Source organism: Notothenia coriiceps, unplaced genomic scaffold (assembly GCF_000735185.1).
Source record: "Notothenia coriiceps isolate Sejong01 unplaced genomic scaffold, NC01 NC01_scaffold00024667, whole genome shotgun sequence".
In the NCBI taxonomy this organism is placed as follows: domain Eukaryota; kingdom Metazoa; phylum Chordata; class Actinopteri; order Perciformes; family Nototheniidae; genus Notothenia; species Notothenia coriiceps.
The window spans coordinates 2,556,125-2,572,520 of NW_011357368.1; the positions used below are offsets into that span (position 1 = coordinate 2,556,125).

A 16,396-nucleotide genomic window follows, 5' to 3' on the forward strand; every position below is an offset into this window, starting at 1 on the left:
GTTTCTCTTTATATATGTATCACCTCTTTAAAAAGGCAGCATTAGACCGAGGCTGGCTGTTTTTATTTTCTCAATGATCATATCCACAGTGGGTGGTAATCAAACGATGTTGGTGAGGATCCCTCTCAATGAGTCTGATGGTGGGGATGATGAATTACATCACAGCCAAATGTGTCCAGTAGGAAAGATTAACTGCTTTTTGTTGGCAGAAAATGTACACCTGCTGCCAATATGAAAGACAGATGTTTATTTTATGTTTGTGCCAGTTACAATGAGGTTTCAAGATAAATGGAAGTGCTTTGAAGGAATCTAAAGATAAATACTGCGACAACCATAGGAATGTTTTATTTCAAGAAAGCAGAAGCAGTAACAATTGATATGTTCTTGTCTTTAAAGTAAAATGCATTAGCCCACTTTGCAGCTGAGTCGAGTTGTGTTTAAAGCTTGGATAAGTACATTTTTGTGGAAAGTTACTTATTTGTTTGTTGTCCAATGGTACTTTAACATGCATTTTACCCAAATCACATCGCAAGACTGAAGCCAGAAAAACACAGGTTTTTAATGATACAATTAATTATATATTTATTTCATTTAAATGCTTTGGTTTTAGGCTTCTTGCATTGTGCATGCTGTTATACTTCGACACTTCAATAATAAAGAGCCATTCTAAATTGAATTAGTAAAAGCTGTTATTTTCCTAGTATGACAAGTGTCAGGTGCACTGGTTTGTGAGATTATGAATATAATAGACACAAAGTAAACTAGTAATATCTGTATAACAAATGTACAATTTATAATTTTGATATTTACAGTCCTTTCTTTTATTAATGGAAAGCTGCAGAAGGGATTTCCACATGGCAGTGGGTGAGTGAGATGGATATAACAGCACCTTGCTTTCTTTGTCGTTCTGTGTTTTATATGTTTTCATCCTTAAACCGGACAGTTTTGTTAATATTCTGAGCTTCACCTGCAGCTGCTGGTTTTGACCACAAGGCGGCGGTCACACATCGACATTTAAACTAAAGTCAGGTGCTGCACTGTGCTGCCTTCAAATGTCTTTCTGAAGCAATGGGGTACAGGAAGGATGATAGCTTAGACCTGCTCAGGTGTTTAGGGGTGAAAACAAAACCAAAAACGCCCAAAAAGTACAACATGACACGGATTTGTTTTTGGGGTTTTGAAGTCAACAGACAGAAAAGTGCTATTATGTATTTGGGTCAGGGATATAAGGAAGACATTATGTCAAAGATGTAAGTATGCCGGTCTGTAAAACCAAGCTTTTTTCTGTTACGTTAAACAAGCTCAAATAAGCCAAAGTTGTGCAGCTATCATTATATGATGAATACCGTTCATATTTACAACTGAACACAATTCATCTTAAATACTTGTGACAGGTAGATTAAACAGACCAGTGGTGTCTGACAGTTTATGTTTCTAAATTCCACAACATTAAACTTTTATAGGCTATATGGGCCATTCTACCGAATTGGACCAAAGTCAGGTTGGAAATGTTTTGAAATGTTGTATGTTTTTCTCCCAAAACTTTGTCCATTTGTACCATATATAAATTACACATATCTAGTAAAAGAACCGTACATTTTTATATCGTATTTTCAGACTGTATTGGAATGTTTTTCCTTAACCAAAAATGGTCACTACCGAAACATAGTACATACACTGTAAAAAAAAGTATTATATTAACCTGTTAAGATTGTTTTACCTTCCCTTCTCTAAATGGTATTTTAACAAATATTTCTTGAAGGTTTTCACAATTAAATTAATATAAGTGAATTGTTAATCAAATTTCAAAGTTCCATTTATACAATTCATAAAAATCATAATGCAAACTTTCTTTGTAAAATGCATAATACTGATCATATTGATTCCAGAGTTGATGATTTTTTTAATTGAACATACATTAAACCAATCAGTATCATATCATTTTAGTTGATAACTCAATATACTTAATTTTTTACAAAACATCCAGTGTTTCGGTAGTGACCACAGTATTTTGTTCTCAAGGTTTCATCATATTCCCTCAACCTTATTGCTTAATTATTGCTCATAACATGCCTTATGTTGAAGTGTGAATGTTTGAAGCTACTGACCCAGAATCAGCACTTTAGTAACAGGCTGAAATAGAGGGGAATGAGGCTAGAATGGGTGATCTGTTTGGTATTTTGAGCAAAACACTTCATAAACATGTTTTTTATATATCTGAGACCTATAATATATGCCTACAAATAGTATAACAAGATACCTTTAAAGTAACATACTGATTTTCAGACTTTAAAATACATTTATTTCAAAACTATGGGATTTACCTGCTTACCATTCCACTTTGTCACTACCGAAACGATCATGTCAATTACCTAAACTTATATGTTTCGGTATAGTGACTGTTTCGGTAGTGACAATTCTAGCTAAAATTGAGCATAACTAAAGAATGCTAGCAAGTACATGGCTAGCATTCGAGTCATTCTACAGAAAAGGTGGAATCTGGGTGATACAAATCTGCTGAAATATATTCCTTCTAAACACATCTAAAACCTGTTAAATAGTAATAACTAACTCTTAACTTGATGAATCCACAACAAGTGGAGCTTAAAGTATTTGTATTATTTGTATACATTATACAAAGCTTATTTATATAGGAACGTCACTGGTGTTACGTGTTACCAGGAAGAAGAGTAACACCAGTGACGGTAACACCAGTGACAATTTGGAGAAAACACTACCATTTTAACAAAATTGCTGCCAGGTGTCAGACCAAATATGGCTTCAGTCAATATCAAAGTCGTTTAACTCTTCAATACAATACATTTTCCCATTCAAATGTTCTCCCCTAGGGCTATGACATGAGTAACACTAATGACAGACTTGAAAGACGCACGTAACATTTGAAGATAAAAGGACACCATTAACAAACAAAGTAACTATCTGACTTTCTTTATGTCTTTGTCCACTGCACTGCCTCAAATGATCTCTTGTTACAGGAGGCACTTCAGAGACAGTACATTACTTAACAATAAAAGCGTTTTGTGTAGCAGCAATGACGTAATTTTGGGTGACTGACATTGGATATTATTAATAATAATTTGCGTTTTTTTTTACCATTTAAGTGTTATATTTAATGAATGTAATGTTATGTAAATATGAATGAGATTTATTTATTGAAAAAAAAAATGTTTAATGAAAACTATAGGCTCCACTTCCATGTACGATCAAAGTGACAAGGCAGTTCCTTGAACTTGGCATTTTAAATAAATTGCAATTTATGTATAAAACAATTTTTGTATTTTGTACCATTGAAAAGACAATCTCTATTTATTCAACATATATAATAATAAGAATGACCTTCAATCACGCCTCAAACTGACGGCACTTGTCTCTATAGCCTGTTTTAAATTGAAGTTGTCAGAAGTTCTTACCACCAGCTGCTCTTGCAGTAATAAGTAGTGCCTTTCTTACTGTCCTAATGTGCACAATGTAGTAACTGCTTTTTTCGTCTTTTGTTTTCTTAGTTATGTTCTCTGTATTTTATATGTTTGTGTTATGTGTTATGTGTAACGTTGCTGCCTTCTTGGCCAGGTCAGCATTGTAAATGAGATTGTATCTCAATGCTTTTTATCTGGTTTAATAAAGGTTAAAAAAATAATAATAATGAATGTGAGTATTAGGTCAACGTCATGTATTTTGGTGTCTGCAAAAGTAAGTGACAGTATTTCCACCTTTTCTGTAGCATGACAGTTTTTTAAGAGGTTTACACACATAATACTTTGCATAAAACCCAGAGAAAGCGTACTCAATTGAAGATAATGTGTTCGGTAGTGACAATTCTTAAGGTTACACGCCGATTTTCAGATTTTGGAACAGATTTTTATCAAAATTATGGGATATAGCTACTTGCCATTCAGCCATGAGGGACAGGGATGCAGTGTCACTGTCTTCCATAGGCTCAGCCATTGGACTAAAACCCCTTGTGTTTCGGTAGTGACATGAAAACTGGGGACATGATTTTTTGAGTAGGCCTATAATTTTTTTATTAAAAAATGATACCCACAATAAATCTAAATATTCCAACTTCTGTTTGAATGTAACCATAAAGATTTTCTAAATACACCAATGAACAAAATACAAGTGTTATTTACAGAGATTGAAATTTAGATGTCAGGGTTGGGGACAGAGCTCCACTTCCCAATAGAAAGTACCCTATAAATTATGTTTTTGTATAGGCTATTAAGCTTATCACTATCTAATGTAATGCCTTGTGTTTAAATAGACCATAACCTATTGTTAGTAAATATCTATGTCTGAATACTTAATTAGTTTTGTTAAATAGTTTTTCTTGTTGTGGGACCGAACTTTAATTTGGTAGAATGCCCCATATAGGCCTACAGTCTGTGTCAATGACAACCTTAACGTCGAGTATACGCTAGCATTAGCACTCCCACTTTCACAATACGTTTTTAGCCAAAAACACTCTCCGTTCATATGTTTATAGAAATTATATCACATACTAGCTTAACTTGTAACTGTTATTTCTACCACGTTACCTGAAAGCACCATACTCCTCATGAGGGCGCCATTTTGGCTCTACAGTTTCTCACTTCATGCAGTTCCTCCGTTTAGTCATGTGCGTGTAAAATCCAGCGTCGCATGATGTTTGCAATGATTAACATAAGTGAACCACCACCAGGGTATGTGGTCAAGTAGAATCCAACTTTAATGTTAAAAATGTATTACCACTTCCGTATGCTATCAACAGTTGTCAGCAGTTAAATTGTTTTCAACATAAGTCGAAGTTTTACTACGGCTAAAACGTAAGGTGTCTGCAGTAATGAAAACAGTCAACAGTTTTGTCAGGGAGACAAAGGTATTATAATAATGATTAAACTGAATTAATGTAGGCTAATTAAACCTAAATGTTAAACTTCAGACTACAGAAAAGATACATTTTCAAAGTGAGTGAGTTATGGTAGCCTGTGTAAAACTCTAAAGCTACCTTTGGGACACACACACACACACACACACACACACACACACACACACACACACACACACACACACACACACACACACACACACACACACGTAGCCTCAAGCAGTGGCCTACAATGCATTCACACAAGCACAAAATGTAAAACACATAGGCTAAAGATAGGTTATAGATATTGGTAATCGTGCGCACCCACACACACGGACACACGCGTGTGCTCGCTCCGTCACCCCCTTCTCTCTCTCTCTCTCTCTCTCTCTCTCTCTCTCTCTCTCTCTCTCTCTCTCTCTCTCTCGTGTTTCACCCTCACACCTCAACAGCAGCGTGCAAGTAAACACACGCGCGCACACACGCACACACATATTTCTCTTGTATCCTGTATTTTTTTATTCACTGGGAACCGAGCGCTTTATAAGCGGTCGTGGATTATGATGCTATTTTTTATAGCAGCGGAATATTGGCCTCTCTTTCGGCTTCAACTGTGAACAGCACTATATCGCGTTATTTTTTATTTTTCAGATTTATTTATAATTTGGTTCTCCGTTACTTCTGAGCACCGAGGGACCTCCGAGACGCAAAGCCTACGTTCAATGCCGTTGGAACATGTCCTATGTTCCCTTTCAAGGTAAGACAGAGCATATTTTATATTTTTTTGTCATCCACTGCATTTTCCTATTCTGCCCTCCTCCCCCGTTTCTCTCCATCCTCTCTCTCTTCCACTCTCCTTTTCTCTCTCTCTCTGTTCCTCTCTTATCCCTGTGTCTCTATGGCACTATCATATGCAATAGGCATATCTAAAAGCACCGTAGCCGACAGGTGCATAGAAATAGCCCAGAGATGCCCACACACTGACACAAACACACACACGCACGCACCACACACACACACACACACACAGGGATCCGGCGCAGCGTGTGTCCGATTGGACCTGGGCATGCGGCAATTATAGTATTGTAATAAGGTATGCATGTGTGCTGGTGTCACGGTCTACTCTTCAAATGCATTCATCCATGGCATTGCAGCCTGAGAGTTGATGGTGAAAAAAATGCTGTGATATTCTTTAAATACTCCCATAATAATCCTCTGTTCTTATTGGGTTCATGGTACTCATAAAGAGTTTATATGGCACACGTTAATATTTGTTTATTGTGGTATTATTAAGTAATATGCTGCCCTTATCACTCTTAATGTCTTTTTTTTTTTAATGTTGGTGTAAAATGCTAGTAATATTCTAGGTAGGCACTGTCAGTGTAAGGAGATTAGAACATGTAATACTAAACCATCTCTTATGAAATACTGCTAGTTCTGTAGTGTCTTGCAAAAATATATTGGTGGTTTTGTCAATAGCCTGAATGGACTGTATCCTGCCTCCTGTGTGCAAAAACTTTGGCCCACTAAAATATTTAGATGACCAGAATGAGAGGCTACTTCATTCTTGCTGGTCTTTTATTCCCCCGTACTCGAGTGTGAGTGGGTGAAAGGCGCTTCAGTGTACGGTAAAGGCAGATTCCCCTTGGTATCATTGCACTGCAACTGTGACTAATGCTATATGTGAGCAGGCGTGCTGCAGTGAGCTGCCTCAAATTTAGCCAGTCAAAACGCTCAATTTGCAGTGTGTGTGTGTGTGTGTGCTCAGAGGGGCTAATTTGAAAAAAGCGAGGTCTTCAAACGTGATGGTCAGAGGGAGACGGGGATGAGATTGAACGCCCAGCGCAAAGTTTGGAGGAACCGTGAAGGATTGGGGGTGTCGAGTGAGTACCTGCTATCAAAAAGATGTCAAAAACTGTAGGGACGAGGAGGAGGAGGAACTTGATATACGTGTGTCTGTGTGTTTGACAGAGAGAATATGAGCGGTGTGAAGTCACGGAGAGAGTGCTGCATGTGACTGTCAGGGTAACACTCACAGACCTGTAACCCCTTGTAGAACAATATGGGTGCCACCAAAATGGAGACTAATCTCGACCTAAAAAAACTCTACTCTCCTGGACTCCACTGTCTTCTCATGTGCAGCTCAGATGATGAGTCCAGGGTTGGAGTCATCATCTGAGCTGCTCATGAGAAGAGCGAGAGCACATTTTCCTGCTCAGATCCTTTTAACTCAGATTTTTATATTCGCTGAGAGCAAAGCAGATAATGGCCAAAATTCCCTCTTGTGCAAGTGCAGCTATAGAAGTTGGTTGCATAATGTTGGTGAGATGCTCTGCTTGTGTGTGGTGTGTGTGTGTGTGTGTGTGTGTGTGTGTGTGTGTGTGTGTGTGTGTGTGTGTGTGTGTGTGTGTGTGTGTGTGTGTGTGTGTGTGTGTGTAAACCCAATCTGGGAGTCATTGCCAGGAAATTGTGAGCACAGTGACTGCACCTTCAAAACCTGCCAGCGAAGGCACTGAGTTCTCTTTCTCTGTGATCGCACACTGCTGTTTCATTTTAGACATTGTTGTCGGAGCTAAGCATTATTTAGTCAGATTCAATTTCGTAAAACTGAGGATTTATGCGTTAACTGGATTACAAGGCATATCAATATGAGCAGGTTTTATGGTTTTACCTTCATAAATGCATCAATCGTATAAATATTGTACCATTAGTAGAAATGACACCTGACAACTTATTAATTTGTATCATTTTATATTGTAAAGCCAAAAAGTTAACATAAATGCCCCCTAAATGTTTTTAAAGAAAAATTCTAAGTTTCTTACTTTTACATCTATCAGTGAATATCTTTTGGCTTTTGAACTTTTAATTGAGCAAGATAATCCATTTAAAGACAACCCTAGCATTAACCATAAATAATCATTTGTGAAAGTAGTTGGCAGTTGCAGCCTTATGTATTTTGGCCAACCACCTTATTACACTATCCATCTCCCCTGTCCACCTATACATTACAAGCTCCATGGTTACTCAAAGCGATTATGTAACACAGTGTGATATTTATGCCGCACAGTGACTCAACATCTACAGATAAAATATATGGTAAGTCGGCTGGTATTACTGTGAAATTGATTTGTGATGAGGTATGGATACACATGATGGGTGAGGGTGGGGGGGGGACAAGGACCCTCAGCGATCTTGCAGATGTGTTTGAGCCCACATTGACGAGTGTGTTAAGCTAATGTAGCAGGCAAGCCATTTGCAGTCATGCCAAGTACCGGCTCACATGAACAGGCAGTTAGTGGGAGGCAGGCAGCAGCAGCAGCAGCAGAGATGGGCCTTCCTATCTTGGCTAAATCTTTTTCCTCCCTCATTCGCTCTCTTAAACTCACACCTCCTTTTAGTCTATCTCTTTTTTCTTTTCTCTCTCTCTCCTGCACTGTCGACCCCCCCTCATGCTGAAACACCCACACACACATACTACACACACGCATGCTCTTCTACCCCCTCACTGCCTCTTCAATCGCTCCCTCTTTTCCCTCCACTACAATGGCTGTATCCATGAGTGCAGATGGACACTATGGAAGCAAGCTGCCAGCCGCTGAGCTATCCCTGGCCTTGTCGATTTTACAGTAGTTTGATACAGCAGCTCCTGTCAGGCATGGCCATAGTTAAAGAGACAGCACACCACCAATGCACTGCAGCACTCCTCTACTCCCTCCTTCTCGTTCCCTCTCTTTCTCCTTCTCTCATGTGACATAAGGGACTGTCTTACACCCCTCCACTACTCGGGCTGTGCCAAGAACCATCATCTGTTAGGCTATTACTGTACTGCAAGCATGAGATTCATCTAGCCCTGTGCACTAGATGATCTGTCAAGAGAGAGAGAGCCCATTCATTCTCCAGTGGGGTGCTGAGTGTACTGGAGATGCGTTTGCGGTGGCTTTTTAGAGTGTTCTGGAGCACAGGCAGCAGAGACGACCATTGATGAGCATTTGGGAGAAGTGATTTGCTTTTAATCACGCATGTCGGGCTGAATTCTCCAGCCGGAGAGCTTCCCGACTGGAGTTGACAGATCTCTAGTGATCCGACATGAATCAAAGAACCCCCTGTCCAAGTTCATGGAAGATTTACATTTGCCGGGCAATTCCCCTCTAGATGTGGGAAGTCAGCACTTTTAAATGTCAAACAAGACTGTCCATTCAGCTTTCCAAGAATCCCTAAAGCTTTCTGGTCAAAGACGTGCAATGATGTCAAGATATTGAGGAAATGTAACTCCACTGCCATTATTCTGCAGATAGGGGGTCAAAAAACGTTCAACAGTTTAAAACAACTTAATGCGCTCACACAGTATTTAAAAAATTTTTATCAGCTTGATCAAGGATCTAATAAATATGCACACAGGGTGGTGCATAGCAGTCGCTTCTTCAAAGGCATATTATGGAGCAGACATTTCAAGGTCTTTGATAACCTGGAGGTCAATCCATAGTTAACCTTGGCAGCATTCAATATGTCTGTATTACACCAGGGACTGGGACCATGTTGACCCATTGATCATCCAACACGTGTAAGTACTGAGACCCCGGGCGAGATCTTAACATGATGTGACATTTTAGTGGAGATGCATTCTTCATCAACGTTGGGGCCTTTGGACTGTTGGCCCCAATAATATAGTTAGTCATCTGCATAGAGTGTAAGGTAGGTCGCTCTCAAGCTTGCAGAGTCAAGAATGTCTTACTTGGTGCGTGTTCGTAGAAGGCTCTGAATGGTTTATTTTTGGCAAAGAATAAATGAATCCTTAGTGCAGATGTGTCGTCACTCCACTGTCTTTTGTTCAGTATCATTAGATTGACTAGTCGTGATTCGTGAGCTGATTGTCGTCTCTTCCTATCGGTTGCCCAAATGATATTTTTGTAAAGAATACCAGGACCCCCTTATCCTCAAAGAGCCTTTAGTGCTTTAGCGATATTAGGGGAATCTGCACGGGGGCTGCTAAAACTGAGTCGCTTGGAGGAGTGGCATTTTAGATTCAGCTACACTTTGGGTGGGTGGGTAATTCAATTCTGGTGCAAAGCCAGAGTGGAATGACTCAATAAGAGAGGGAGAAAGAGAGAGAATGCCTTGGCTTTTGATTGATCTCGTCAGGATTCACTCACAACAAAAAAGGTCAGGATGAGCTGCCTCCCTCTCTCCTGCACCAATCAGTGGGCTGCCAATCCGGGATAATGATCTCCCTCTGGATATGGTTGGCTCATAAGGTTTGCGGCCATGATGTCATCCAATCCCTTGGATGCCCGTGATTCAGAGCTGTGAGGTTTTAGCAAAGTACCCTAGGCGGTGTGAGAAGTTACAGTACATATGTCAGTAGTATTGAGTCATGGCGGGACCGGTGGATGGAGTACTTTTTTTATATTAATTCACAGCATGAAGGGATTTTAGTAGTCCCTGATTCATTATTTTTAATGTTCTCTAAATTATACTTGTAGAACTCTATTCAAATTATTGAATTGTAAAATACTATTATGTCCATTGATTTGCTTTCCTACAGTTTTAATTTCCACAATTGCCTTTTGTCTTCCTTTTTGCAAACGTATAGGAATGAAGGTGTGAAAATGATAAGAAATATTTTATTTCACATCATGCGAGCTATAGCTGAGTAGCCTTTAGGTTAAATAATAATGTGCATAATTGAAAGTATAAACAGTACACTGGGGGGATTTTTTCATTTCCTTTGACATGTTAACTCAAAGTATTTCATTACCTTTATTTAAATCATCCCTGAAAAGCTTGAGGGCCAGTAAAAATAAGAGCTACTACCACAGGCTGTAAAATAATGGCCTCTGAAATTATAAGAACAAATCCTTTCTGTGCACTGAAGCCTGAAGCTGGATGAAACATCAGTGTCAGGCTCTCAATCTCTGAGTGAGGAATACTGCGCTCGCCGCTCAGACTAGTATTTGGCATGCTAGACCACTGAGCCACACTATAGTGCACTGTTGGGGGTTATAATCAGGCACCTGTAGAGCCATTCATTTCAGACATTTGCTATTTTTGCCTCTTCGTGTTTGTGCATACTGTATGTTTGCCTATTTGAGTGTTGTATTTCTTTATTATTTTACATTTTGCATTTGCAGTGCATGTTTGGGTTGTGTGAGGCTGACATGCTGCAGTCTCCTTCAGCTCAGTGGAGAGGAGCGGTCATATCAGGTCATGGACATTTTGTACAGTACCAGCTCGAGATTCAAGCCTCCTTTCAACTCACCTGACCTCCACATGACAATGGGAGTGTCCACGATACACCATGTCCTGCCTCCAATTAGGAACATTTATTTTTGGTCATATTATTGAGTTTTCATGAATGATGATGTTGTGAAAAACAGTATTTAATTTATCTCTTTCTACCAGAATGATATTCCACCTCTGTCCCCTTAAACATTTAGATTTGTCATCAAACGCAAAAGCTGTGAACAGCTGTGTTCTGGAGATGACAGCATGTTTTTAACAGCCAAGAGGCACTTTTGGGAACAATGCCATGGTAAAGTGTAAAAAGTGTGACGGGTAAAATCTCAATGTGTCTCAATGATATATACATAGGAACTTAGAATGACAACATTGACTTGATACAAATGTAAAGAATAAGTGCAAACCTTCACATACAAAGGATTGCCATCTTTAGGAAATGTCACTGCTATTCAGCAAACACCTGCACACTTTGTTCGGGAAATCAGCTTTGTGAGCAATGGGTGTAATGTGTAAAGTTTGCTCTCTCTGTTTTATGTCATTGTGGATTGAAAATGATTAAGCACACTTGACAGTGATTTCTGGCATTTAATGAATCAGCAATTAATTGATTGACTAAGAAAAAAATTGGCATACAAATGAAAAAAAGACCTATTGACTCCTGCATGCATCCTATGTCCATACTGTACATGTAATGGTTCACTGTAAAATCCTCCTCCTCGTGACTAATAAGCTATTCCACTGCACTTGATGTGGTCATGAATGCACCACCACAGCTTTGGTTTTCGTGGTTTACACTTTCGCCTCACAGCGAGAAGACCCTGGTTTGATCCTTGGCTCTTCCTGTGCGGAGCGTGCACGTTTGTGTGGGTTTTCTCTCGTTTCCTCCAACATTGCAAAGATGTGCAAGTCAGGCAGAGTGGAGACTCTAAATTGCCTGTAGGTATGAATGTGAGCGTGAGTGGATGTCTGCCTAGCTGAGCTCAACCTGTGATGCTCTGGCGACCTGCCCGGTGTCCTGCCATCCGCCCAGTGCATGCTGGGATAGGCTGTAGCCCCAGGTGTGCCAAAAAAGGCTTTAGTGGGAAGAGAAATTGAATGAATAAATAATTTACCATTCATCATTCTTCGTATTAAAAGATCAAATAAAGCTTTTAAAGTATATAATGAGATTATTTACTAGCAGTGATATGTTCTGTGGCTATACGTTTAGAGTAGCAGTCATAGTGCACCATTAACAAAAGTACAGCAAAGCTAGACAGCGCTAGATAACGCTAGGAACTAGCTGCTTCATCAATGCAATTGTTGACTCCACATCAGTATCATTACATTTAAATGATAGATAAACGTATAAAATAGGTGAAAAGGTGGGAAATCTGATAGGAAGTAAGCAGTGCAACCGTGTAAAGCTCAGAGCAACACATTTTGATCTGTGTTTGTACTGTGGCTATCTTCTCTTCTCTTCTGCTATATAGTATAATTGTCGCAATTGAATTAGCATGGTAGCTTAATGACACAAGTTTAAACTATGAATGGACCAAAACGTATATTTGGGATACATTTGAATGTGAATGACCTTTTTTCTAAAGATCATCATTCAACATGAGCTGAAGGTATGTGAATAGGCACATTCACACCACAGTACTTTTCCCACAAAGGTTCATGAGAACTTAGTTCTTTGGGAATTGAACTCTTTGTATGGTTACGTGAGCAGGCCCCAATCTTTAGAATTCCTCTGTAATCATTTAGAAAGGTATTTCAATCATATCTTTTTTTCACATAAAAAACATCATGTAGGTTGTGTCTCTATTTCTATTTCTATTTCTATTTCTATTTTGTAGATTTGAGAGAATTTGTTACCTGAGAGTTGCAACAAAATGGAAATGTTCTCCATTATTTGTCTTCATGCTTGTGCAAGTGTGTTTGTGCGTCTATGTATGTATTCATGTAATGTTGTGTAGTAATATGTGTGTAGTGGTGTTTTGCCTCCACTCAAACGACCTCATAAAGGTTAGCAGGCTCGCTCAACAGCTGATGTTAAATTTAGCCTCCTTTTCACACACAGTCCCACACACCATTTGAGTCTTTTCTACTGTATCAGACCATATCCAGGCATGTTACCGTACGGAAGAGATGTGCCATTATTTCATATTAGTGATCAGAATTAGTGGTGTTTGTGATGACAGTATTGCAAGAAAGAAAAGTTGATTTTAGTTTTGGATTTCTTGTTTTTATGCTTCAATCAAGTCGAGCGCTCCAGAGTAGTGATGATGAGTCTTCCTGGATGGGATTGAATGTAATAGAATAACAAAGTGTAAGACTGTTGTTTGTGATTAATGACACTGTCAAACCGGTAGGAATTGATGGTGCTGAGAAAGGCTAGTAGGGTGCCAAAACCACACTTTTCATTTTGGGTTCTCACTTCACTCTCACATTTAAATTTAGAAATTGCAAGAGCATTCAAATGACTTGCGCCAGTTAAGAGCAGCAGGAAATAAATGGTCCCATCCAAAGAGGCAATCTTTTTGGAATAAAGTATATCTTTTTTTGATTATGATTAACCCACTGCTTCTATTGTTAAAATGTTTGTAGGTGTTAAGATTTCTGTGTGAAAGGCCTCTCACAGATGGAAATGTAGCACCTTGTGCACCTCTTTTCTGAGAGGTCTGAAGTTGCATCTATGAGCCGATCTTGCATTTTTAATTGCACTATTTGCACGTGCAGTGTTGTGCAAACCACATTACTAAAATGTTTTAACTGCTCTCAGCTCCGACACACACTGACATTATGTATGGGTGAAAGGTTGCCTCGCAGATAGAAGTGGTTTGCCACCACCTCATGACCCCCAGGTTCTGCAGCCTGGCTCTATGTAACACATGCAATGTAGTGGAAAATGAACATATGAAACAACTACTGTTCGCTAGGTTGCTTCCTCTCACGGGATATAACGTGTTTGTGCTCAAAACGCTCAAAGGAAACTAAACGCTGTACATCAGAGAAGAATATTCGATGTGTGGTATAAATAAGTTATAGATGGCGTAGAGTGACAAACAGTGGATTTCTGAATGATGTCCTGGAGTGTTCTGGAGTCAGCATTTTACACCTGGCTTAACACAGCTTCGTGTGTGGCTTTATTAATTACACTTTTACCTCAAGGTCTGACAGAGGTCTAACACACACGAGTAGATTCCAAATATGTTCAATTATAAATATAGTGGAATAGGAATAAACAAAAAAAGAGCCATATAACTTCAGTACAAACTGTGGTGATATGTGTATTTTTAGATCCTTGATCTGACACCATTAATAAAGGACAACAGAGGTTTGATTAGCATTGATCTTCAGTTCATCAGTTTGTGTCCGGCTCTTGTTCGCCTGTCTGTTCTCATAAGCAGTCACTGCAGGATACTGTCACTTTAGCTCACAGAATATATCAATAAGGAAAAAAACATCTGATATGACAACAGGACTCTCTTGTCTTACTGTTAAACTTTTAACCGAGGAAAGGGTTTCTGTTTGATCTCAAGAGATGTCATCGCTGCAAAAAGCTCAGCAAGTGGAGAAGAAACGTGGAGCAAATACGGTTGGGAAACAGGAAGAGCTGAATGATGAAGAGCTGAATGATGAATGCCAAGCTGTCCCCCGAAGACAGAGCATGCACTTAGTACAAACGCAGTCATTCCCCTGCATTGGATCTTTCTTGGATTGTTGTGATGCAAAAGAAAGCAGGAAGTAAAAAGGAAGTGGGAGCCGGTGAATATGGAGTTCCTCACTCTGCTGGGGTTTGTATCTCAACATTTATGAGTGACTTTTTTAAACCCCTTTTTATCCAGGCAAGATTTTCTGAGCTTTGCCCCGCCTGCTCTTTTTAAGCAGCCCACCCCCTGCTTCTCATTCTTATAGTAACCCATTCAGACATTTTGGAGATGCCTCATCCGGCTGCAGTATTCCTCAGGTGATCAATGGGGTTGGGTTTAGCTGTCCACTTCATGATTGTTAAGAACATCTACCACTCATGTTACCAACTAAGGATTTTTCTAGCAGACTCACAGATCTGAGCCATCAAACCTCTCTGTCACAAGCGCACTTCTTACACCCTGCATTGAGCTTTTGTGCATTTACTTAACTTGCCATGAATTTGGAGTGAAGATGTGAATTAATGGCATCTGGCAGGAATGGCTGCTGCGCACGGGAAGCCCGCTGCTTATGTCGTGTTCGTGGTGAGCACTGATGTGCTTCCATTCGAGGTAAATGTCTGTTTGTATTAGTGGCAGAACATGTGGCCTTAGGTTAGCTCTCTGGGAGTGGGCAGTGACATCATTTCATAGTGTCTTACATCATTAGTAACAGTGATCGGGACAATAAACGAGTTTGCAGTGACACGTGTCTGTGTTCACATAAACACACCTCAGGGGTAGATGAGTCAGAATCACATGCGTTGCTGAATTAACTTGATTTAATTCCGCTTTATTTCATGTGTTTAAGATGATAAAACAATCAGCGGCAGCTTCCTTTGGCTTTATGGAGCTTTATTGCAATTTTCAAAGCTTCTATGCACACAGACACAGTTAGCAACTAGCTGAACATAGAGAAGCATATTAAGCAATATATTTCCTCATGAGATGGGAAACCAAAAACATATATAATAACATTTACCAGGTGAATAATAACATTTACCAGGTGACATGGAATTAGGGTTTTAAAGGGGCAGAACATTTCAGGTACATTTCTGGAAAGTTTCCATGGGAAGTTAAGCTGGGGAATTTTGGAAATATTCGATGCAAAATTAAACAAAAAACATGAAATTTCAACATATTTCAAAAAATTTTTTTTTTTAAGTAGAACAGATCAAGTTTTAATTATTTAATTGAACAATTATTTGTTTCATTGAAGAACGAAAACAGGAATGTTGAGTTAAATATTAATGAACAAAAATGCACCCCCCATCCAAAAATCTCCACAAAGTCCCATTCAAAATGTTACATGAACAGATGTGGCTTCATTTGTCTTGTGCTTTGGGCTCAAAAGTGTGATTCAGTCTTCTCGAAATCATCCGTGCATGTGATGGAGGAATGCACAGTGCCTGTAGGGGGTGTGGTCTCAATAGCCATGCAGGAAGCCGTGTGCTATGGCATGGATATTCAAGTGTACTTGAATGGCATCTGTTTGTTTTAGTCAAGATTATGCTAACATATACTTTCCCCAACTATATTTAAGTTCCCTTTGAAGAGCCAACCTTCAATTTAGAAAATTCCCAGTTTTATTCCCATGGAAAGTTTCCATCTTTGAAAATTC

The 16,396-nt window shown here is 39.2% G+C and overlaps 1 protein-coding gene across 1 annotated transcript in view; it reads left to right on the forward strand.

Annotated features, from left to right (window-relative positions):
* Positions 1-5,406: 5,406 nt before the first annotated feature.
* The window catches only part of LOC104955410 (early nodulin-75), a 48,343-nt gene continuing 37,353 nt past the window's right edge, over positions 5,407-16,396 (forward strand). Inside the window, exon 1 of the mRNA XM_010782737.1 lies at positions 5,407-5,624. Within this exon, the coding sequence (XP_010781039.1) occupies positions 5,603-5,624 (22 nt within the window). The 5' untranslated portion in view covers positions 5,407-5,602. The remainder of the gene's footprint in view (positions 5,625-16,396) is intronic.